The following is a 23,882-nucleotide window of genomic DNA, read 5'->3' as shown; positions in this document are numbered from 1 at the left end:
AAGTAAAGTCAAAGTAGCGGTGCACAGGGAGGCAATGGAGCAAAGTGGAAAAGAGCACATCTGTGTTTGTAGGTCCTGGGGTAGGCATGGGAAAGGTAGAGTACAGGAGCGTCAGGAGAGAAGAGTTCAAACGAAGCTCATCTTTATGAATCAGAGGATAACCAAAAAGAAACATTACACAAAGACAACTCTATGCATGAGCCTTTCATGTATTTCTCCAGCCACCATTGTCTTTTATCATTCACTCAGCACGGTCATCTATCTAACACGGATCGTTCTATCGGCCAAAAACCTATTGAGCAACTTCAGAGCCCCTCAGTTTTATTTCTTCTTCTTTTTGACAAACACTGTAGTGAAGGTTCCCAACAGTCCCATTCAGTATTAAGAGTTTCCTAACTGCCTGATCCAGATCTCAACCTTGGGGAGGCTGGCTCTTCTCCATAAGTACTCCGTTGATCATCACAAGTGCCAGAGAAACCCTGCATGTGTGAATTTAACACCCCATTGGCAGATAAATGTAGAAAACGTATTCTTTCAAATAAAATTGGCAAAAAGTGACTTATTGACGGGGCAATCGGTGATGCTGGTGCCGTTGCTTTTACTTCCAGTGCCTTTTAATGGCTGTAATGATGTCGATCAGCGTCGAGAGAGGTATCGACTGAATAAGCGTTTGCGCCTGCATTTGAGTGCAATATCTGGAAAGGGCTTAGTTATTTTTGGTCACAGGAGGAGAGGAGCCATGACGGTGTGTGGTCTCTGAACAGAGGAGCCAGTCTTCTTCTCGGAAAGGGGGAGAAGGAGAGGAGAGGAGTGGAGTGGAGTGGGGGGGGGGGCTGAGGAATAGTTTACTGTGGATGTCCTGTTACCTTGCAGCCATGGTATGACTTTCTGTCGGTTAGAATTGCACGTCAGAAAAAGTCAGTTTCTAATCCACTTCAGACCAACTTTCTGGTTTTTAATCCACTTATATTGAGTTTGTTCATTGATCTGTGAGTTTCTGTGTTCATCTATGAAGGAGAAATGTACTTTTTGCCTTCTATCCTTCCGACAGTTGAAGGTTTAAAAAGGACTTTAATCATCCTGCTGCCGTAAATCTGTGGGTAGTCTCATAAAGCAGCTAAACCTGCCACTGCTCATAACTGAAAGCAAATTGGTGAAATATGGACACTAATTTAAAAATACAATCCCAGTAGCTAGTAATGGTTTTGTGCAGTAGTGTACGTATTGGAGAGTCTCTTTAATTAATATTCTATATACTCTTATTATCAAGAGGTTATGAGCCGCCACTGTGGAGTAACTCATCCTTCTTTGCTTTCTCTGAAGTCTAAACGAACGGGCCCATCTGCTGACAAGAGTCTTTAAGAAGACGCCTTCAAGCGTGGGACGCTCGAACTCGGTGCAGCAGACTGTGTCACGTGAGTGTCCATTCCATCTCTACTCAACTCTACACATCCTGTAACGTTATCAAAGTCCTGCTTTAATGCAGGCCTTAACAGAGAGCATTGGGATTCAGCCATTACACGGGATAGTCTTAAAAACACAGATGTAGCTTCGCAATGCATATTGTATTGCGTTTATTGCTCAATACATATTCTGCCAATGTGAACTAAGGATTTAGACGAAGAGGAGAAAACCGTGTGTTGAGCTTCGTTTACTACTTATTTGCAGTTTGTCTGCTTATGGATTTATTAAGGGTGTCAAACACACACACACACAGAGTTAAGCGTTCCAATATAACAGTCCTGTAATGAAAACCACATTTATGAAATCCAATTAAACTGTCTAGTAATTTTTGAGGCAGTGGTTTGTCTGCACTTAAAGTACTTATCAAAAACTGAGGTAAAGTGTTGTACTGCACTGCAATTCGTCATCCAGGAGTCCAATGTTCATGTGTACATGTTCCTCCCTCCTCCCTGCAGATGGCTATGCCTTCTCTCAAGAGGAGGACGGTGTCGTGTCTCAATCCCAGGTAGTGCGCTCTTACGACACCACCCGCCAACGCCCCAGCATCTAGCGCCACCCCTGACCAAGGCTTTGGCTCACCGTAGCAGCGGTCATCAAGGTGACAGCGGAGACAGACTTATGCGACACCCTCACACCGGGTGATCCGACCCCCTGCTGTGGCCTTAATGGAACTGTGACCTGACCCCCTCGCCGGAGGAGGGTGTCACGGTCAGGCGTGGAGGCCGTCGCTGGAGCATTGAGGATTCACTTGAGAGAAGGGACCAGGCCGACTTTATGGGGGCAAAAAAAAAATAAAACATTCTTCAAACTCGCATAAGCTGCACAGGCATGAGCAATCCTATCCACGCACAGACATGACAAGTCAAACTCAGAGACTGGCTGCTCTTATCTGTATACCCCCACAGACTGGGTTTGCTTCATGCCACTGTGTGTTTAACCGTGTGTGTGTGTGTGTGCATTCCCGTGCGTCTGTATCTGCCTGTGCATGTACGTCTGCACGCATTGGCGCTCCTGTGTTTGTGTGCATGTGTGTGTGTGTCGGCCCCGCGCGTGTGTGTTTGCTTCCACGGTTCTCTCTCATCTCCCTTCGTGAGGTGGGTTTAGCTCGTCTGTCATCACATGCCGACGCGGGATGGGAGGGGACGTCAAAATAAACACACACACACACGCACTGATGAATTCCTTAAAAAGGGAAGGAGAGAGAGAGCGAGAGAGAGAGAGAGAGAGAAGCAAAGACCGAGGACCGCCGGAGCTCTGAACCCCAGCTACAGCCCTCCCCCCGTCCCATCGCAGCACCGAGCCTCACTGCCAAACACCACAGAGATGCCCCCTGAGGCAGAACGCTCATGCCAAACCGGACCACCGCCCTGCTGCGTCCCCTCCTACCACACTGGGGACGTCCTCTTGCTTGTCTCTCCTTGTACCTTCATTTCTTCCTTCCTGTCTCCCTAGCCGCTCTGCAGCCTACCACGTCTCTCCTCCTCTATAGCGCATCACCTTGTCTTGGCCAGTTTTTAATAATCCACTCTGTTTCCTGTTGTTTGTGACCGCTCCTGTGATTCCCGATGCCGCCTGACGAGCATCGTCAGCTGACACAGAAGCAGCGAGCCTGGCATTAGAGCTTCCTCCGTCAGTTTTCTTGGACTGTTTCTTTCTTTTTTTTTATTATTAAAGTTAACGTGTATGTGTTTATATAATTTGTTCCTCTTTTCATTAATGCCTGTTTTTGTACTCGTATGTGGAGACATGTCTCGGAGGGAATATTTTACTTGAACTAGTGCTAATAGGCATCCAAACAGAAGGGATCTGATTGAGACACTCTCCTGGATCATGTGTTTCTCTGACTCTGGGGTTTGTCTGAATGTAGAGTCCATTGTCTGTGTGTGTGACTGTTAAAGACACAGGGTCAGGAATGCAAGACTGAAGGGGTGGGAGAGGAGGGGGGAGTTGTCCATCCGAGTCCTAATCATTAAATCTAATCAATCCATGGCTTGACTGAATGTCTCTGACTCTTGACTGTAAGTGCTTTTCTTTGTTTGTCAAACTGTAGCTACAGTCTGCTTAAAATGGATCAAAAAGGTAATGATTTGTACATGCATATGATTTCATACATTACCAGAATCAAACCCGTCCCACTCTCCCTCTTAAAGCTCAGGACAGTCAGTGTAGACAGACCATTAAAGGATTACTTCCCCCCCCCCCTCCCCCTCCTCCCAGCCCCTGGACGGTGGAGGTCTCAACTGGAGGTCCCGTTCCCGCCCACCTTCCTGGATGTGGCCCAGCCCAAACCGACTACAGCTGCTCCAGTATGGAGAATCCATCGAGCGGGGCCAGAGCCAGAGAGCCATTTATGCTTCTCAACTCCCCAACAGCTCGCATCGCTTTCCACATTACTGTAGTTCCTGGAGGAGCCGGCCAAAACAACACCTCCACATCGTTATAGTTTTAAACCGACCATTGTTGTGGTTTATTGTCCCCCCCCCCCCCCCCCCCCCCCTGTGAGTCGGGTGAGGTGACAGTCATTTGGTCTGTCCACTGTGGGTGGTAAAGCTGTCTGTGAATGTGTGTAATTAGTGTTTCTAATAGCTTAACTATCAGTGTGTTTGTGTTTCAAGGGACTTAACAATGTGAGACAAACTCATTCACCTAACTGATTTGTTTCCAAGTGTGTGTGTGTGTGTATGTAAATCTCACTCATCCAGAGGGTCAATGGCAACAAAGCATTGCTTGTTTATGACAGTAGGTGATGAAACACCAGAACACATAAGCTCTCTACACAATCATTTCTGTGTAAAAGTTGTTTATTTTTTTTAGAATTCATGGGAAATACGTCACTTCCTGCATCCAATTGGACCAATTTCATACATGATTTTACAGATTATCTTGTCACACGCAGGCTGCCTATTGTATCTTACAGACGTCGGGCTCGGCGTACAGGCGAGGTACACACAAACATGCCAGTTTCAGTACTTTGGGACTTCTCAGGCTGCGCGCTCAGTGGAGCAGCACATTCCTCAAGTTGCATGTTACAGAGATACCAGTGACCCTGCTGCACAACAGTACACAGGGGAAACACTTTTGAGACTTTTGTTTCTTAGATTAACAAGCAACCCCCATTTCTCTTCTGTTCTTAAGTGGGGAAATAATGGGTCAAAGCTGCCCTGGAGCTGCCCGTGCCCTCTAACGCACTGAACTGTGGTAGTGTTAAACACACAAACACACACACACACACACACCTCTCTCAGAGGGGAGAAGTGAAGGGGGCAGTTTTCGCTGTATAATTAACTCTGTAATCTTCAAAGAACTGCGTCTCACTCTTTCCCTGTCTCACACACACACTTCACGGGTACATTAACTGCCAGCCTTGCATGAATATTTAACATTTTTGGGGTTCTGTGTGTGCGTGCGTGTGTGTGTGTTTCCGCTCAGGGCAGTTGGGGATTATTTTTTCTTTTTGGGTGGCAGGAGGGGGGGGGGGGTTGTATGGTAGGGTGGAGCGTCACAGCCCATGTCCTGTGTTCACTTCATTAGAGTTTAAATGGTCTACAGGGAGATTGCGACTGCCTTTCACATTACACCACCTGCATTTCCCATCACACAGTTCACTCATACAACCACATCCCTCCACACTAACGCACACACATACAGTACAAACATACATTCTCACATGCCTTCTTTCCTCACACTTCCAACACAAACAAACATATACTGTATTGTATAAACCATTCACAAGTGCAGATGTGCACATGGCATAAACAGCATGTGGTCATAATTTTTAATTTTTTTTTGCTTGAATATCTACTTTTCATACAGTTCACTGCTATTAATCATCCAGTCATCACTCACCCCGGCACAAATAAGCCGAATAATCTTTTTCTCACTCTCGCATACACATACATGCAAACACAAACGCCTGCACAGTCTTTGTTTGAGCTGCAGGGAGCTGTGCACGATCGCCCATCTGGGCTGTACAACCCTCCAATATGCAGTTTTGTCTTTGCATCAAGACAGAAAATAGTTTATGCGTCCATCAGAGGTTGAGCTTAGCTCATTCCAACTCGCCAAGAGATCATATGACACACTAAACAGACACGCAGCACACACAATAGCAAGGCAGGGCCTGCAGCCAGCAACAGGTTTACGAGTCCTTCATGTGAGTCTGACTCCCTGCCTTTTATTTTTCCACTCTGGCAGCGTCCCCTTAAGGTCTCTGGCGCAGCCCTCACGGTCTAAACTTCACAAAAGTAGCAGAGTGGTCTGCAGGTTGGCTCCTCATCATACAGTCACTGCGGGGTATTTCTGGTCACCGGTGACACTGGACCCACCGGTGGGAGGAGGGCAGGGGGACTGGAGGGGTCTGTATCCTCCCTGAGTGGGGTCCATGAAGGCTGCGGCAGGGTGGGCGTAGCCGATGTACTGCGGGTGAAGAAACTGTCCCTGGTGAGGCATGATTTGCGTGGCCTGCTGGCAGTTGAGCACGGAGAAGTTAGTGGGCATGTTGACGAAGACGCTGGCGTCGGGGGGCAGGCAGCAGGAGGCCTGGGCCCGCATGAGGACAGCGGGAGCGGGGCGGGGTGCAGCGGGCGGGGCAGAGGAGCTGGACGAGGTGGCTGTACTGGACTGGCGTGACGATGAACCCCTGGAGGTCCCCACGCTGGCCATCATGGGGATGGTCTCCAAGAGGCGGCCACTGCCCGGCCCGCCTCCTGTCGCACCTCCTGAGGACAGTTCCTGTTTGGGGCGGAGGCAGCGGCAGCAGCACACGGCGACCACAGAGCCCACCAGGATGAAGGCTACAAACACCGAGCCCACGATCAGGAACGGCACATAGATGGGAACTACAGAGAGAGAGAGAGAGGAAAAAAAACACATCTATCACATCTGCTTTTGTGGCAAAACATTGACTTTCGAGGTTGAACATTAAACTTCAACCTCACAGTAAAAGCTCCCACACGCGAGTGGCGATTGGGTAAGGCAGTGAAACAAAAAGGTTGAGCGGAGAGGAGTGTTTGGGTAGAAGAATGAGAGGTGCACTGGGACTGAGAGTCCCCAGGGAGCCCCGGGCTCTCATTAGCAGTTATTAACTTTGTTTTGATCTGTTTTAATCCTCAGCACCCTGCTGTGTCCCCAGCCTCCTCGACCCTGTGTGTGTGTGTGTGTGTGTGGGTGACATTCTTAAGCTCGGCTGCTAGCAGATATTTGTGACCCTTCGTTTTTTTCGGCTATTTATGACCAACCCTTTTAAGTTACTGAAGTTGAACTGCAGTACTTGGCTTGTGCTTAAAGAAGGGTATTAAAGTCGACTGATTTAATGTAGCTGAATGGGAGCTCATTCAGCCCTTTAAATCAAATGAGTAAGCCAATTTCTTCTCACTGACCTCTTCCTTTTTTGTTGAAAACAGCAAATCAGACTCACAAGAAAGTACTTGTGTAACTCTCACAATCCCACCAGTCATTCTGATTTGTTGGGTCAAATACTAAAAGCATTATTAAAACAGGTCAAAAAACGAAATCTTGACATTTTTATCTGTTAAGATCTCAGTTCCCGTTTCTGTAAATGTGCTAAGTGAGCAGGAGAAGCTCCAACAGCAACTTTGAAGCATGATCAACAATAACTTAAAAAGAAACAACAGCGTTCTTTGTTTTCCAATTTCACCTTTTGGCGCGAAAAAGCGACGGCACGGAGTGAATGTTTTTGGCAGAAACGGGGTGACCGGCGAGATGAGGTCACTTCTGAGGTGCTTTTTTCTCTCTTGTTCATTTCCCATGCCCACTCGCACAAACACCTTGCAAACACAATAAAGACCATGTTACAATATAAGTGATCGGTTGTGTTTTATTGTTCCCACAGGGTGTAGTTATTTCCTCCTCTGAATGTGCCCATGTGTTATGAGGTGCAACTGTATGCCAAAGAGAGAGAGAGGTGGAAACCCGGCTCCAGTTTCCTTTTGTCTCTTTGAAATACATCCATACGGCCTTGAGAAACTTTTTTTCTAAATGCTCATCAAAAGTAGCAGGGTATTAAACGGATTACTGCAGGAAACGTGTTAAGCTAGGGGACATTCATCAACTGAGGCGGTAAGACCGGGTGACAAAAAGACACAGGCCAGCAGCGAAAGAGGACTACATGAAACAAAACGAGGACCTTGACCCATCTCCCTTTGACAAGAAGTGGTGTCGACTTCAGAGGCTAATGTACCTCACAGCTACGCACCTTCCAGTAAACAGGTTTTAACAGGAACTCTGTTATGGCAACACATATATAAGTTACGAGCACAGAAATGTCCCAGGGACTGCCCACTTTTCCTGCACTTATAAGGCCTGCACCTCAACATCTCTGCTTTCACTCCCCTTTTCCTGTTCTGATGAGGATTAGTAATTGCAGAATTGCTTGTCTTGTTTTACTTCACTTCTACTTTCAACTGCAGAGCTCCTTTCCAAAACTGTAAATCAGAGAGGATGAGGGGAAAACAGCACTTAAAGTTCAGCAAACAGGCCGCAGTGAAGAAGTACTCAGATCTGTGTGCAAGTAAAAAATACCGATACAGCAAATCTAAAAAAAATACTTCATTTCAAAAGTACAATTTTCTAGAAGTATGAAAAGTAAACAAACTCATTATGGATGTTGTCATAGGGATGTTGCCTGTTGGCAGCCCTGAGGCTGTGTACTTAGAGGTACAATGTTGCTTTGAGCTAAATGCTAACATGCTCATAATAGCAATGCTAAGTGGCGGATGTTTAGCAGGTATAACGTTAATGTTAATGTTGAACTTAATGGAAATCAATCAAACATTTGACCAACCATCAATAGAATCTGGTTAAAAAATAAACTTTGCTGGACAAATTTGTCCAGATTTTTTTTTTACTTTTAATCTATGTTTTTCTATGAAATGTTGGAAAACCTTTCCTCTATTGAGCTTCACGCGGTTATTTAAATGTAATTAGCTCTCTTTGAGGAACTGCTAACAGCTCATAGACATCTGAAATGTGACACTGGACCCACTGGTTTAATATGTAATAGTGTATCGTACTTTATAAGCTAATACATGTTTATATAAAATCTTAAGGCATAACTACAGCTGTCAAGTAAATGTAGTGGAGTAAAAGGTACATTTCCCTCTGAGTTGTAGTCAAGTAAAAGTCAAAAGTAGCATAAAATAGAAAGTACAAGTACCTCAAAATTGTACTCAAGTAGAGCACTTGAGTACATGTACTTAGTTGTTTCCACTGCTGAGCTTGCACATACTGCATCTGGAGAACTGTTTTGTTGAATTTATGTTTTAACTGTCTGTACATTTTTTTTTTTTTTTACAGAGGACTTTATTTCTTTACCACTTGCTACGGTGTGATGTTCTCATTTTGTGCACATGGTGGTTGAACCCCTTATTGTTCCCTGTCACTCCCCCACACCTGTTGCTGCAGTTAGCTCAGCCCCCCCCCCCCCCCCCCCCCCCCCTCCTCTCTCTCTCTCTTAAGCTCTTGTTTTGGGCACAATCTGTGTTGCTGTGCTGGCTGGACTCTCCCTCGTCTCTCCCACAGGATTTCTCCTGTTCCTAAATACCATATGTTCCTTCATGTTGAGCACATTAATAATTTCCTGCCTGTTATCCATTGACAACACAGTGTGTTTCTTTCACGGATGATTAATAGGCTGCAAACAGATGAAAAATGAAGGAAATACACTAAGTGAACTAGGCCTTCCCCTTTTCCTAGTGAGGAAAAAAGCTGCTTTTATTCTTTAAGTTATTTTGGCTGCAGGACACTGGATGAAATGCATACCTCTTCCTGCAGTGATAAGGCATGATTGTTTTAGCAAATGACAGATTATAGCTAGAGGTCCAAAAGAGAGCATAATATCCTCCAGGGAAACATGAAGTAAGCCTGTGTTGCCTTTCTCTCTGATGTCCAATATTTGCTCTACTTTCCTGAGTGCTGTTATCGACTTGTTGATCGTTTATTAAAGATATGAAGCAGCTTCAAGAGGCTTTATGGTAAATTAATCTATGGGAATGTAAGCAATGATGAATGGGGAGCCATTGTGGAGAAAGAAGATGTATTGTTACCTAATCCACTATGTGCATTTGACATTATGGGTTATAATTTGCCCTTAGTTTGGTAATGATGCCTCTCTTAAATACAGTTTACACATGTGTGTGTGTGTGTGTGTGTGTGTGTGTGTGTGTGTGAGCGTCTCGTTTTAAGCAGCTCTAAGTGAGAATCCCCTGAAAGAGCACAGACACCAGAGAGACTACAGTGGGGGCTTACAGGAGGAGAGGGACACGAGCCTGGCAGGAAATGATACATAACGCGATTTGTGTGTGTGTGTGTGTGTGTGTGTGTGTGTGTGTGTGTGTGTGTGTGTGTGTGTGTGTGTGTGGTGTTTTATTTTTTTTAGGAGCAGAGCTGTCATCGCCTTTGGTGAGCCACTATCCAAGATCCGGTCAAGTCCAAACTTGATCCCCGTGGGGACAGCATGATTTGAGCCCGCGGTCCCTCTCGTACTGGCCAGAACAAACACAGCTATTTATAAGTGCAGCATGGCACCGTTTGCCATTTGTGAGTGCAGTTAACTGTTTTTTTTTTTTTTTTTAGGAGTCTGCTGCTGTCTCCTGTGCAGCTGTCGTTGCCAACCGGGACAGGCAGCAGATGAGCCTTTTAAAAGGGAGATACCGTGGGACTGTTGGGTTTATGAGGGGAAACCGAACCGTGTAATAGGTCTGCAATTTACAATATAAAATTTAAGACATGCTGTGCATGCACCCCTTGGGGCACGGGGATCAACATATTTGTATTAATTTATGAGTCACTTTCAATTACATTAATTGGAATAAACCAAAAACGAAGATTCAGCCGTGTTGTATTGTTGTTTTAACTGCTATTCACAAGTGTTACTATGTATACTGGTGATAACTGAGTATCAACACACGTGTGGAGGAAGTTGCTGTAACAGTAGAAGTTAATACCTGCACCGGAGTCCTTGTTGTCCTTGCTCTCTGTCCCGGGCTCCTTGGCCTGCCGGTCGTTATCGCAGCTCCCTTGATCCAGCCGGGCCTCGGTGCTGGAGCAGCAGTAGCGCAGCTCGCATTTCCCGCAGCAGATGATCGCGTCGTCTGCGTCGATCTTCTCCGGACACTGGAAGCCTTCCTTCCACGCGCCCTGGGAGTCGTGCCAGCCGTGGCAATACTCCCCACTGGCTTTCACGTCGATAATAACCAGGAGTAGAGTCACAATCGCGGTGACGGACATCGGGAAACCTCCTCCCCACATCCTCGGCCAGGTGGCCCGCGGCAGCACGCTGGCGCACTGAAAGAGACAGAGAGGCTTTCACTCCCCGCGTCCAACCTGGTGTGGAGAGTGATAAGGTGGATCGGTGCGATTCGGGGAGCTGAGGGGATGAAGTGGGGGAGCAATAAACCACTTAGAAGCTGTCATTTGTTTGAGGAATCCCGTGCGTAATTCAGATCCAACGTCTCCAAAAGTGACTCCACAGTGTGGGTGGTTATCCAAGAGTTGTAGAAAACAAAACACAAAGAGGTTTGCTATTGAAATGAAATTTCTAACAATAATTCTCCATTTGTAAACCTTCAGAGCTCTTGCTAAAATCCAGTATGGAAAGACTGAATTGTCTCCTCTGGTACCACAGCGAGGTTGTTCATGTCTCCGGACTCTTCAAATGACTTTCCACAGGGATGCAGAGAAACCAACACTTGTAGCCTGATCCATGCTGCTGTCACTCCTGAGACCACTCACAGCCAGCCCCCTGCGCAAAGATAAGATTTCAAACTTTTGTAGCTTGGTCTGCATTGTTAGGCGTCAGAACTCAGTCAGCCAAGTCTGGGTCCGTGTAACCCGATTGAACTAAAGCGCGCTGAGTCTATCCAACTTTGAGTCAGAGTGAATGGGCGTGTAAAAAGTCAGACGCAAATACAAAACCTCTTAATCGAGCAATAAAAACCAAGTTGGTCAAGAGGCAAAAAGTAAAACACAACTTCCGATTGTAAATGTTAAAATAAAAGTCTAACTAGAATGACATGTGCAAGTTGAAACTTTATGGAGTTCTTTTAAATAAAGTGTTCCAATAAAGTGGAATTAGAGGATAATTAAAAGAAGCAATTCATATAATGTATAGTATGAAACATTTGATATGTTTCTAGTATCTTACAGACCTCAATTGTTTTGCCAGCTTTATGAATTTTCAACTTTATCTTTTGTTCTTCCAGATCTACTTCAGAGACATTTGATTGGCTACATTAGTTATCAATTATGAATATATTTGCTGTCAACCACTTTCATTTGTCACTGTCAATGCAAGCCCTCCTCATTTCTCTTTTTAAACTAAAACATGCTTTTATTTTGAAAGCAGGCTACGTTATTTCTGGTTGAATATTATTGCTGACTTGACGCAGCTTCTCCCACCATTACACATCAGATATTTGCTTGGAGCAATTGCACCAAAGTTCAGTTAAACTTTTCCGGGCTGAGCTTGGTTGTCGCCTGGTGAAAAACATCTGAGAGTTTATCAGTTTGACTCTGCGCCTGCAAGCATCCCTCCTCTGCCATCACCAGCGTTCACCAGCATTTACGCACATGGTGCCAATGCCATCTAGTGGCGTTGCCAGATTTTTGCTCCTTTGCAAACAACTGGCAACATCACTAGATACACGTTAGTGTAGAAACTCCTACTTTACTTGAGTATTCCCATCAGTTGTACTAAATAATTTTGCTGCACCACATTTTGGAGGCAGATATATTATTTACTATATTTACATTTGTATGACCTTTTTGAACATGATGCTGGTAAATTATTATGAGTGGTTGTGAAAAATAAATATGTAGCCTATATTTACTCACATATTTTTAAGTTCCTTGTACTTGAGGGTTAGGAAATGTGCATAAAAACAGGTTCTTAAAATCACCTCCACCCCAGAGAGCTGCAATTGGCATGAGCTGCTTTACAGTTAAATGGCAATTCATCTCTAAAATAATAATAACATATAGTATCTTGCCCATTAAACGTCTGAATGCAGGACTTTTGCTTGTAACAGTCTATTTTTATACTGTGGTACTGCTGCTTACAGCTAACTATCTGACCACTTCTTCCACCACTGTGAACTACACTACCCAGCAGCTTATAGCCTTAAAGCAGTTAGCTCCCACTCAACAAGCTAGCTACAACATTAAATACAGCTTCAAACGATGTACATCAGTAATAATTATTACATTATATAATCTTGACGGCATAACATTAACTATCTTGCTGTATAATGTATACTTTTGTTTTCCACCGCTGAACGATCCTTGCTCGCCAATACTTCATTTCCCATGATGCTCCACTCTGAAGCGTTAGTAACAGCACAGGAAGTGGCGCGCAACTGTTGAAAAACGGTCCCACAACAAACTGAAGAGGAGATGTTGATGCTATTCAACTTTGTCAACTTTTGAGCTGTTGTGGCAAAGTTATAGACAACCCGAAGTTCTTTTCTTATACAACTAACAGTAGCTTCGTAACGTGTAACGTAAGTGCTATTTCAACATTTAGCTAGCTTAGCATTAAATCACATTTTAGCTCGGTTAACGTTAAGCAAGTGGTCTGTGAACAGATGTCGTTCGTGAAAGGTGGGTGTCCACAACAACACACCAAAGATAAAAGGCCTGTTCGACTCAGAAAAGCAGCAGCAGCTCCCAAAAAAGACTGGGTGGTGAGTACTGACATCTGTCAAGCTGTAAAATACATTATAAAAGCAGTAATAGTGGGTTTTTAATGAAGTAGCCTGGAGTTATGCTGCACAATTCCACATATTCCACTTATTTTAGCTGTGAAAATGTTCCCTCATATTCCTTATCTTTAAATGCATAAAATATAATATCTAAGTTTTGAAAGCAAATGAAGTAATGTCGCCCCTCTCCTGGTGGTTTCAGAGCACCGTCAATGACCTGTCTGTGCACAAGCTGTCGCCTGCAGAGCTGGTAAGATGTTTGACTGTGTGACCGTGTACAGCTGAGAAGCAACTCTTACTGTCTACACTATGTCTTATAACAGCACAAGGACATCATTTTAGTGAGCTGATGGTACTGAAAACAGTAAATAAGGTATTTCCAGCCCATATTTAGTTGTCTTATCAATCGCTTCTGCCTCAGAGCCATCGGCATGAGATTCACAAGTCCCACAACAAGGCAGCGGCTCAGTGGGAGCAGAGAGAAAAAGCCCTACAGCGCCGGTTCAGACCCACTGGGAGCCCTGCGCCTCTAGACCGCGCCAGCCTCAGCATCATCAGGGAGGTACGTGTGACGATGAGTTCCCGTTACTCCTCGTGGCTTCTCTGCTTTCTCAGTGTTTGTTTGTTTTTAGAGGAACTGTAGATTTGTGTTTTACTGCTGCAGGTGTTCTCTGACAAGCTGCTGCTTCAGGATGTGCTGGCTCGCTCTGACAGAGCCATGGCTGTCGTCAAAGACTTGTTTGGAGACGCTCCACGCAGGCAGACTGGTATAAATCTTCTCATTCGCTGTGTTGTTGTATCTATAGATGCATAGAGGCAGTGCTAACTGAATAAAACATGCGTTCCCTGCTTGTGCACATACAAGCGGAAGCTTCACATTTAAGATATTTAGTTTTCCAGGAAGATGAGATGTTTATTACTAAACTAGTATTTCTCTTTATTTCTTCCTGATATTTTAAGGATTTCTGGGTTGTATACAGAGTGTTTATGTATTTCTGCAGGGCACCCCAGTGTGACGATGGCTCCAAACTGTGACTCTGACTCAGAACTGCCTGTGCTCCAAAGACCAGATCCTCCCACTCAGCTGTCACTGCTCAGTCGGTCTCTGATGGACCCACAGGTGTGTGTGTGTGTGTGTGTGTGCCAAGAATTAGCCATACATGTGTGGTTTGTTACTTCATATTTCCATCAGCTTTCATCCATATATGTCTATTTTCTTCCCGAATCACAATTTACCTTCTTGCAGATTTTGTTCCGTATTAATGTGTAAAATGTTTCCTCTCAGGCTCTTAATGAACTTGAAGCTTCAGAGGAAGACTGCAGTGATGAAGATTGCTGTCCTACTGGCAGTTCAGACTACCATGTAATCCATAGGTAATGCCTGAGAAATCTCGTACCTGCAAACCAGTACCATTCATCCCAGTCTGAGATAAGAAAGTGACCTGCGTTCCTTGTTATGGGGGAAATATAATACATGCAGCTGTTGCTTTTTACTACTCATGTTTCTGATCCCGCTGACACCATTACGTTGCTTGTGATACTTTTCTTTTGCAGGGCCAATGTACGAAAAATGAAGGCACGGCCTCGGGGGAGGGTGATACAGCAACGGAAAGTCCGTCGTCCTCACTCTGAGCAGGCAGACGGGGATAATGTTCCTGTAACGCCCTGCACATCAGGCAGAGCCCCAGCACAGACAGGTAGGATGAAAAGGAGGACTACATTTAAATTGTCTTTCATGCAGTCGTCACGATTTTTTTTCTCACCTGGTTTCAGCTCTCAATGCCACAATGGCTGTTCAGCGTGTTCGGTCCAGACAAAGCCGGTCAGAGGAAGGCCTGGAGGAACCGTCAGTCCTGGTTTCTCAGGTCCTGAATCCTGAGACGCCTCTCAACCAGTCAGGTAATGTAAGAGAGGTATCTGTGTCTTCATAATGTGTCACTCTGCGACAGTGGTCCATCCTATGAACTGCTAGATGCTGCAGTAAACAGAGGAAATGAGTGTTCCTCTGTATGCCTTTATCAGGCAGAACGAGTCGTCGAACCAGCAGGAACAGGAAGTGTGTTTCTCAGAGTTCAGCGCTGGACGGCTCCTCGGTGGCCTCGCTTAGCGGGGACCAGTCCAGCCTGGGCCTGTTGCAGACCATGCTGGGTCAGGTGGAGGCTGACTTGGATACTCTGATTCCTGCCACTGTACCAGCTTCAGCACAGAGTTGGAAGAAAACTCAAGGCCTCACTGGCTTCTCTGTCGCCTTGGTCTCCACTCTGGGGCGTTTAGTGCACCTCCTCAAACAGGTACTGTAACTGATCCAATCAAGGTATTCATTAAACACTAACATGGTCGTTACTGGCTTTAGTTTCGAATGAATAGAACCTTTTATGTCAGATAAAAAAACATTCAGTTTTAGCTCAGTATTTACTTGAAGCTGGAGCATCCTTCATTCCGTGACACCCATTGACCGTAACTGTCTCCAGAGGGAAGAGGAAGCTCAGGAAGCGGCTGGAGAGAGGAGCAGACTGGAGGAGGTGTTGAGAGAGCAGCGCGGGCTGATCGATGCGCTCACCGCTGAGACGATGACTCTGAGAGAAGAGGCCGCCGCCCTGCAGGTGAGACGGAGCTCACCGCACAGCCCGACGCCACTTTTGTTGTCCAGATTCCAACTGTGCTTGCCCGTTTTCCTTCAGGCTGGCTCGCAGCAGCGGACGGCAGAGCTGGAGCAGAAGTTGGACACAGTGGTGTTGTTGATGGGGGAACTTGGACTACTGGAGGCCCACATTGACCCCCCTCGGGTGTCTGATGCCAAAGCTGCAGGTTCATACAGCGTGTGTTTGTCTGTGCGTGGATATTTGTGCAGTAAATTGTACATAATTGTTTTGTTTTTTTCATGTTGTAAACAGTTTGTCAGTCTGCTCCAGTTGCGACGCGAGATCCTGAACAAATACAAGTCTCTCCCGCTGTCTTGCTCTCCCCTCCTCGACAGAGAGACAACTGGCAGCCAACTCCTGGTAACAGCCGGTTTCTTTTTTAGTAATCTGACTTCACCTGTGTGCCATCTTACTCAACCCCCCCCCTCCCCTCTTCTTCAGCGACTCACCCTGTACCGCCGCGCCGGGAACTTCCTCCTGAAGATGTCCTGCGTTCCCGTGAGGACGTCCGCTCCCACAGCTCAGCCTCCAGCCTCACCAGCCTCCCTCTCACCAGCCTCCCCTCTTCTTCCTCATTATCGCTGACCTCTGACCCTCTCGGCTCACAGCTCTCTCCGGAGGTCATGCTGGCAGAGATCGCTCAGCTGAACAGGCAGAACGAGCTGATCAGGGCCCAGTTTAGCCAGGTTAGGCGCCTCGGGTCAGGGGTCGGGGAATCATCGAGCGGCAGCGACGAGCAGAGAAGGAGCAGCACGGGGAGAGTCACGCCCCAAAGTGTTGGAGAGAGGAGGATGTCAGCATCCAGCAGCACGGGAAGAAGGAGTCGGCATGTCCAGGCTGCTGAAGGAGAGCAGCTGACGAATCAGGTGAGATCAAGTCTCAAATGTCCTCGAAATGTAAAGTGAACGTGTGTTCTACCAAATCCACAGACATGTTCTCCCCTAGATAGATCAGTAGTCTGTTAGTCTTTCTATGTTGGGTAGTTTGAAACACACATTAATCCTGTTTTCAGGGGTGATAATGATTTCTTTCTCCTGTCTTCTTGCTCAGGCAGCGTCACCGAACACCCTCCATGTGAGCAGTGTGGAACAGCGCCTTCTAGAGCTAAACAGACAAAGTGCAGCGGCGAGGGGTCGCCTGCTGGAGCTTATCGAGCAACAGAAGCAAAGTGTTACAGCCAAAGCTTCTCCCTCTAATTCCCCCATCCCTCCCTCGGCCTTCAGCCCACATTCAGCAGGTACGATGGCTCAACGTGACGCGTCTCTGTCCGTGTGTGTAAAGGCCTGTCTCTAAAAGATATACTTGTATCATATCATTATCAGCTGGAGGAGGAAGTCCTGAGTGGTCAATGCTGCTGCCTGAACAGGAGCTCCTGTCACAGACTGGTGCTGCTGAGAGACGGTGAGTTGCTCTTTTTAGAGGATGGGGATGTTTCCTCATGACGGATGGGAGTTAGTTGTCCACATGCTTTGTGGTTCTTGCTAGTTAACTGGATTTTTAGACTTTTTTTCTTGACACATTCTTATTATAATTCTGTGCTGCAGATCTGCTGGTTCTGAAGTGTCTTCTCGCAGTCTTGGTGGAGAAATGGGGGATGGAAAAACACAGGTACACACACACGCACACACTATAGATTACATGGAAGGACTCAGGTTTCTCCAAACTGTTGCCGCTTTGGTCGATAACGTCTTTTCTTTTCCCACAACAGATGGAGAAACAGAGAGAGAGAGAGGGATGGTTTGCCTTGTCCGCTCATGTGAGATGACAAGAGGAGTAATTATTCAACCCGAGCTGCTAGTATTTTATCTAAACATACATTTTAAATGACTGAATTAAACGTGTTTTAAAATGAACTTGTGTGTGTTTTGTCCTCACTGTTTCGTAGCACACATTGTTGTTATACAGGAATCTGTAAATCTGTGTCTCATAGATGCTTGTTTAAATCATATGTTCCTTTTTTACCTTCTTTAAAGTGCACTAATCTCAATTATTACTATCCTATTTGTTTACTTAGTAATCCTTCACCAATACAAGTGTTAGTTTATGAGGCCATGTCACTGGCCCCTAAAACATAGCTGCATCTAATCCTGCATGAAGGTCCAAGCTGAGCGTCGTCAGTCTGTCTCTTTGTGGTTTGGTTTAGTTACGGTCTGCTTTCATGTCTTTGAGGCATGTTTAGTGTGTTTGTGATGAACTTGTGCTTTTCAAAAGCCACAAAGAAATAGCAAGAGTGAGAGACGAGGGAAAAGAGTTGCTCCAACCCACTCAGTGTTCTCTGCTGTGGCTTCAGCTAAAGTATGGCCTCTCGTAGCCATTTATGGTTCACACACAAACATTTGTTTTTCTTCTTCTTTTCTCCGACTCCCATATCTGAAGTCTTTGTTTACCTCGACTTCTGTGGTCCTTATGATCATCTCTTTTTTTTTCTTATAAATTTATACAGACAGTTTAGTTTAACTGTGATTTACTGGATCGTGTAAATATATGAAACAACTGGAGCAATCAGTGCCTTTTCTCTTTCTTCCTCCATCCAAAACTATGACTCCACACACTTACTTATGCTTAGTCTCCAAGTACATTTTAATACTTTCTAATCTAGTTTGCTGTAGCCTGGCAGCATCATGACAGACCTGCGGGATTCTCAACCACCAGTTTATGTTGTGTGACTCATTTATGTCTTGACTGATGCCTTCCTCTTTATCCATGTTATATGCCCTGGGTTGTGTTTGCAGGAGAAAATAGTGCACTGCAGTGCAAAGTCAGCAGAGGGCAATCTGGAGTCATTCAGTAGAGAGAGAGAGAGCTGGACATCTCTGGTGCCTTTCAGACTGCAGCAGGTAAAACAGCCACGATCGACAAACTACTTTGAATACTGAAAGTCAAGTTGTGCCCAACTTTTTCTCTTTCTTTTGTAATACAGTTTAGAAATCCTGAATTTGAAAAGGAGGAAGCAGAGAGGCAACAAGCAACACGTCCGGCTTAACTTTCCAGCAGGTACATAGAGATTCAGGTTTAACACCCACCACAGCCCCCGGGCCCCTCGTTGTTTAAATGTGAGCTGACCCCCCCCACCCCCCCCGACCCATGTAAAGCATGAGCTGACCACTGGGGCCCCCGGGCCCCTCGTTGCAAACATCAAGCTTAATTGGATTGTATGTAATAAATACAGCTATCCTACAGCTGTTTTATCAATTATTATATGTTCCTAATTTTAAATGATAAAAATATTATTTTAGCAGTTGCAGAATTAGTATTCTGATTTATTTAACAGTAATTTTATGTTTTATATATATACATATATATATACATATATACTGACATATTTCCCACATAGTATTAATGATATACAGAATGTAATGTATTCTGGGTTTATTTGTTTACTGTACTTAACTTTAAAGCTTTCCTGCTTTTATTGGATAGTTTATTGTGGAGATACAGACAGAAATCAAAGGGGGGGGGGGGGGGGGGGGGGTTATAACAGCTGGAATTGAACCAGGGATGTTGTGGTTACATGTAATGACTCTTAACCACAAGTCGCCTCTTACAACAGGATCTCTGTGACTTCGCCCATTCATTGACAGCTGCTCTTCTGGGCTCCTCCTTGTGGCCTGAATCAAAAAGCCATAAATAAGTGGTCGTAAGTGGACTCATTTCCACTTCAGGTAGTGTTTGCTGAGGGTTTTAAGGTTTCGGGGGTGACGCTGGAGTAGGAAGGAGAGCACTTGAGTTTTCCAGTGAGTCAGGAGTGCTGTGTGAGCAACAACAATGGCCAGCAGGGAAATCAAAAGGAGTAAATATTGCAGATAATAACAGGATGGAGGCATAAAGGGGCCAGGGACAGCGGCGGTAATCGTGGGGTCAGAGGTCACCGTGGAGTCTCAGGGGGAGGCGGGCGGGGCTTATTGTGCCCGGCCCGGCTGAGTGAAGGACGGGGTGAATGGGGATTAACCCCACCCCAGTGCCTCTCAATGACCCACCACCACCACCACCACAGGGCATGGGGAAGGTTCCCATGTGACCCCCCCCCCAACACCACCATCTCTATCTGGGCCTCTCTGCAGCCTCAACACACCTCCACTACTCCTCATACACTCATATTCACACTAACATCACATGACTTAAAGACAAGGGAAAGAGCACAATTTATATTAATTCGTTTTTTTAATTTTAAAAAGAAAACAAACACACAATGAGATTGGAGTAAAGACACACACACACACACACACACACACACACACACGCACACACACATACACAATGACGTGGGGGTGTATTGGGGGCACGGGGGGGGGGGTAGTTTTCTTTACTCATTTAAATCTGCCCCCACTTCACCTCAGTGAAGGAGCCTGAAGTCACTCAGAAAAACACACACACTAAAAAGCTTGTGCACACACTCGCACACTGGCTCATACGATCGCCTTTGATAGTGTCCAGAGTGACGCTTCAGATAATCTAGACTCCTGAGCGACCTGATGAGGGACTCGTTTGTTTCTAGAAGAGAAATGCATTCAGAATTCATACTTTGAACCAACATTTTTTTTTTTTATTTAGGGTGTGGTTATATATATATATATATATATATATATATATATATATATATATATATATATATATATATATATATATATGTCTATGTATCTTGGGCTTAGTTTTAATAATGACTATGCAAAACACATTGCAACATATCCAAATAGCACTTTTACATTTATAGTTGAGAGAAGTCATCTTCATTCTTTATTTCACTTTTCCTTAAATGTTGCAGTGTGGTATATTCTGCCACTAGAGGGCAATATTAATGTACTGCACAGCTACATTTTGGGTCTTGACGAGTTTGTGTAGAACTGTTTGCCAACTTTTTTTTCATAATATTGTATTAATTTGAGAAAACCACACTGCTCATAACACTAACAACAAAATAAACTAAATGTAAACAAAACGATGGTGGCATCGCGTGATGGACTCCGTTCCCCCAACTTTTTAAATAGAAATGGAAAACAAAAAGATGCAATAAAATAAACCAGGTTTTATTGAATGATCGCAGCTATTGTGATATCTTAGTGGTTTAATTACCACATGAGCCACTGAGACATTATAAACATACAGTAGATCTTAGTTTTTATACCGTAAGTGATTCTGTTTTGATAGTTTGTTTCGTGTAGAAGCCATTTTGTGAATTCATTCTGCTGCTTTCTCACCAAAACTGCCTTTAAAATGTCTCAAGTATTAGAACCAGCATGATGTGACACGTGCGTGACGAGTAAACTGTGTGTGTGTGTGTGTGTATCCATGTGAGTGGGTGCCCATGTGCGTAGGAGTGTGCTCCACAGCTGTGTGAGGTTCTGATCTGAAGCAGGCTATTGCTTGCTGTGAAAATATTATTGCAAGTGTTTATTATTGCTTCAGTGTGAAACAGTGGGAGTGTTGTGTGTGTGCTGCACGGGCTGGTGGAGTACAGAGTGTCTGTGGAGGGGTAGTGGTGGTACTGGTGGTGTGTGAGGAGGGGTGGGGGTGAGGTGAGGTGGAGGGGGGGGGTCTCTCCCTTCTCCTCCTCTCTGTTTCCCACCGGCCAGCCCCCGGCCCGTGGCCCATTGCACCCTGGGTAATGGGGAAGCCTATTGGAGTTGATTAGTTCCGGCTGGATCCCAGATAGAGTCCTGACAGGCAGGAGAAACGAGCTCTCAGCGTGACCCCCCACTTCCCCCCACACACACACACACACCCCTGTCTCAGGCACAATGGGCAAGGCAGGGGAAGGGCTTTTTAAACAACTGCAGCTTCACTCTACTCCGCTGCCCCCCCCCCCCCAAAAAAAAAAAACCTGGGCCATTATTACTACAAAAACCACATTACACTGCTGCACCGATTCAACCTCACTGCTTCCACTAGCAGCTATTACTGGCAGCATGTGTGCGTTTTCCTAACTTTGTTCCCCTTTCTCTGTCTGCACAAGTAAAAACCAAGCTATCTATCGGCAACACTGTGTCACAAGTCCTTTGATGCATGTTATGGATGCAGCGGGCTCAGTGTGTCGCCTGCAGAATTGGCTGCATACATCAGGATCAGCCACAGTGCATTGTGTGTCCTTGACGAAGCATCACATCCACCATGTTGGACACCTGTGGCATAAACTGACATCCATTAGACACATTCCTCAGCAGAGCAGCATCATTCACACAGTTTCCCTCCGCAGCTTCATCCTCCCTGTCCTCTTTATTTCCCACTCCCCCCCTCAGATCCTCCCTTTCTTCTTCTCTCCTTTCCCCTCTCCCCCTCTTTCTCCACACATAATTGATTAAGGGCCGTTTTCATAAATCAATTTGGGACGCACATCAGTCAACCCTGAATGGAGGAACCCCCCTCTGAGCAGTGGTATTAATCTACCTCAGCATGCCCTGCCACTCTCACTTACACACACACACACACACACACACACACACACACACACACACACACACACACACACACACACACATGGATCTGTATAGTTTGTTTTCTTTACTTTAGGTTTTTGGCCGTTGCAGGTTGCCAAACATGAAATATGCAAATGTCTTCAGCAGTTTTGCCGACACTACGACCTGGAACATGCGATTTGACAGACACATACACACAGTTTCCACTGAGTCTGGACAACGCTCGCTGTTAGGAAGAAATTGGAAGAGAAATGTGGGTGTTTCGGGGGGTTGGAGGGGTTGATGGATTAGACGCTACGACAAAAGCAGAGGCAAGCAAAAGTAAAAAGTCTTTTTTTTAATGGCAGCGAAAGAAGTTAAATTCTTTCCACATGTCTTTGCTGTACACCCCTAAACAAACAAATATGTTGTTTGTGCACTCAGCAGTCTGTCTCCAAGACGAACGTGTCTTACTGCTGTTTATAATTAAGCCGATTTCATTGTCATTACTATTAAGTGACTTCATCTCTCTCTCTCCGTGCGCCTCTTTCTCCAATTCAAAGCTGTTGTTTTCAATGTTTTGATATTAATGTAACCATGACACCGCCCTTTCTCATTAGGAAGAAGAAACGTGCCAAGTTGCAATGGATTCTGGGAACATGAGCCTGCAACAGCTGCAAGTGATATGCCCGAATTTCCCCCTCAGTCTAGCTTTACTTACTCTCTGCCCTTTGTCTCGCTAACTTTTTCCTTCACCTTGATCTTTTGTTCTTTTTTCATTTTGATTACCTTCTTTGTACCCCCGTTGCTCCGGCTCTATTTGTTTCTCGTTCTTTTACCTTCCCTCCGTCCCCCCCCCCTCACTCTGCCGCCTCTCTCCGTGCTCCAGGGTGTTGGCTTTAGTGGTAGTGAAAGCTGCTTTGCCTTAAAAAACAGTTTGTCTTAATGAGACGGTGGGGGGGGGGGCAGGCAGGAGAGAGGGGGCGGAGGGGTCACAGCTGAAGCCAATTGCGGCCCTTTCCTGTCTGAGGTGCTGCTGGCCGGGGTCAAGCTCAGGGTCACGCTGCCTCGTCACTCCGGCTGGGTCCTGGTGCCGGTTCTGATAGCCGCCAGCGTGTGTGTACGTGTGTGTGTGTGTGTGTGTGTGTGTACAAGACGGCGTGTGTGTTTTTGTACGAGTTAAGAGGAGAGGGGCAAAAGGCACATCTGTTTCTGATCCCCCAGAAAGCATTGCTCTCTGGACCTGGAGGTGCTGGCGTGCCTGTGGAGGACTGCGAAGGAGAGAGAGGGGAGGGGAGGGCGAGCGAGCGGTCACACCATCACAGTGTGTGTCGGGTATGATGTGGTGCGATGTGGCCTGATTTTACCGCCACCTCCTCCTCCACTTCCTTCCACTTCTGCCTCTTTTACACTTACATCTTTAGAATGTAAGCAAGTTCAAGTCGTCGTCAAATATAGGACATAATATATGCCAAAAATGGTCCTGAATAGGCCACAGCCAGAAGTCAGTTAGCTTAGCTTAGCTTAGCGTAACGACTGGAAGCAGGAAATCGGCTAGCCTGGCTCTGTCCAAAGTTAACAAAATCTGCCTACAGGCACCTCTAAAACTCACAAATTGTTTAAGCCTTATATGAAAACCAAAGTGTAGAAATAAAATATTTGGAGGTTAT

The 23,882-nt window shown here is 45.5% G+C and overlaps 3 protein-coding genes across 3 annotated transcripts in view; 2 read left to right on the top strand and 1 right to left on the bottom strand.

Moving 5' to 3' along the window:
* Window positions 1-3,383, top strand: part of atp8a2 (ATPase phospholipid transporting 8A2) — a gene marked incomplete at its 5' end in the record, with an annotated part of 36,677 nt that extends 33,294 nt beyond the window's left edge. The window contains 2 exons of the mRNA XM_079181150.1: window positions 1,324-1,415; window positions 1,920-3,383. Of these exons, the coding sequence (XP_079037276.1) occupies window positions 1,324-1,415; window positions 1,920-2,014 (187 nt within the window). The 3' untranslated portion in view covers window positions 2,015-3,383. The remainder of the gene's footprint in view (window positions 1-1,323; window positions 1,416-1,919) is intronic.
* Window positions 3,384-5,641: 2,258 nt separating this feature from the next.
* shisa2b (shisa family member 2b) lies at window positions 5,642-11,139 on the bottom strand. Its single transcript, XM_079181711.1, has 2 exons — window positions 10,428-11,139; window positions 5,642-6,302 (listed from the first exon to the last, which is right to left on the bottom strand). Exons 1-2 carry the CDS (start codon window positions 10,729-10,731, stop codon window positions 5,740-5,742), a joined length of 867 nt encoding a protein of 288 aa, XP_079037837.1. The 5' UTR covers window positions 10,732-11,139; the 3' UTR covers window positions 5,642-5,739.
* Window positions 11,140-12,882: 1,743 nt separating this feature from the next.
* spice1 (spindle and centriole associated protein 1) lies at window positions 12,883-17,661 on the top strand. Its single transcript, XM_079181558.1, has 18 exons — window positions 12,883-12,980; window positions 13,065-13,163; window positions 13,384-13,431; window positions 13,603-13,743; window positions 13,846-13,948; window positions 14,183-14,301; window positions 14,467-14,555; window positions 14,736-14,878; window positions 14,955-15,080; window positions 15,204-15,472; window positions 15,653-15,784; window positions 15,863-15,989; window positions 16,076-16,183; window positions 16,265-16,689; window positions 16,874-17,060; window positions 17,146-17,224; window positions 17,368-17,431; window positions 17,532-17,661. Exons 2-18 carry the CDS (start codon window positions 13,065-13,067, stop codon window positions 17,586-17,588), a joined length of 2,316 nt encoding a protein of 771 aa, XP_079037684.1. The 5' UTR covers window positions 12,883-12,980; the 3' UTR covers window positions 17,589-17,661.
* The last annotated feature ends 6,221 nt before the right edge of the window (window positions 17,662-23,882 follow it).

The sequence above is a fragment of the Pholis gunnellus genome, assembly GCF_910591455.1.
Source record: "Pholis gunnellus genome assembly, chromosome: 20".
Taxonomy (NCBI): domain Eukaryota; kingdom Metazoa; phylum Chordata; class Actinopteri; order Perciformes; family Pholidae; genus Pholis; species Pholis gunnellus.
This window is presented reverse-complemented; position numbering and strand designations above follow the sequence as displayed.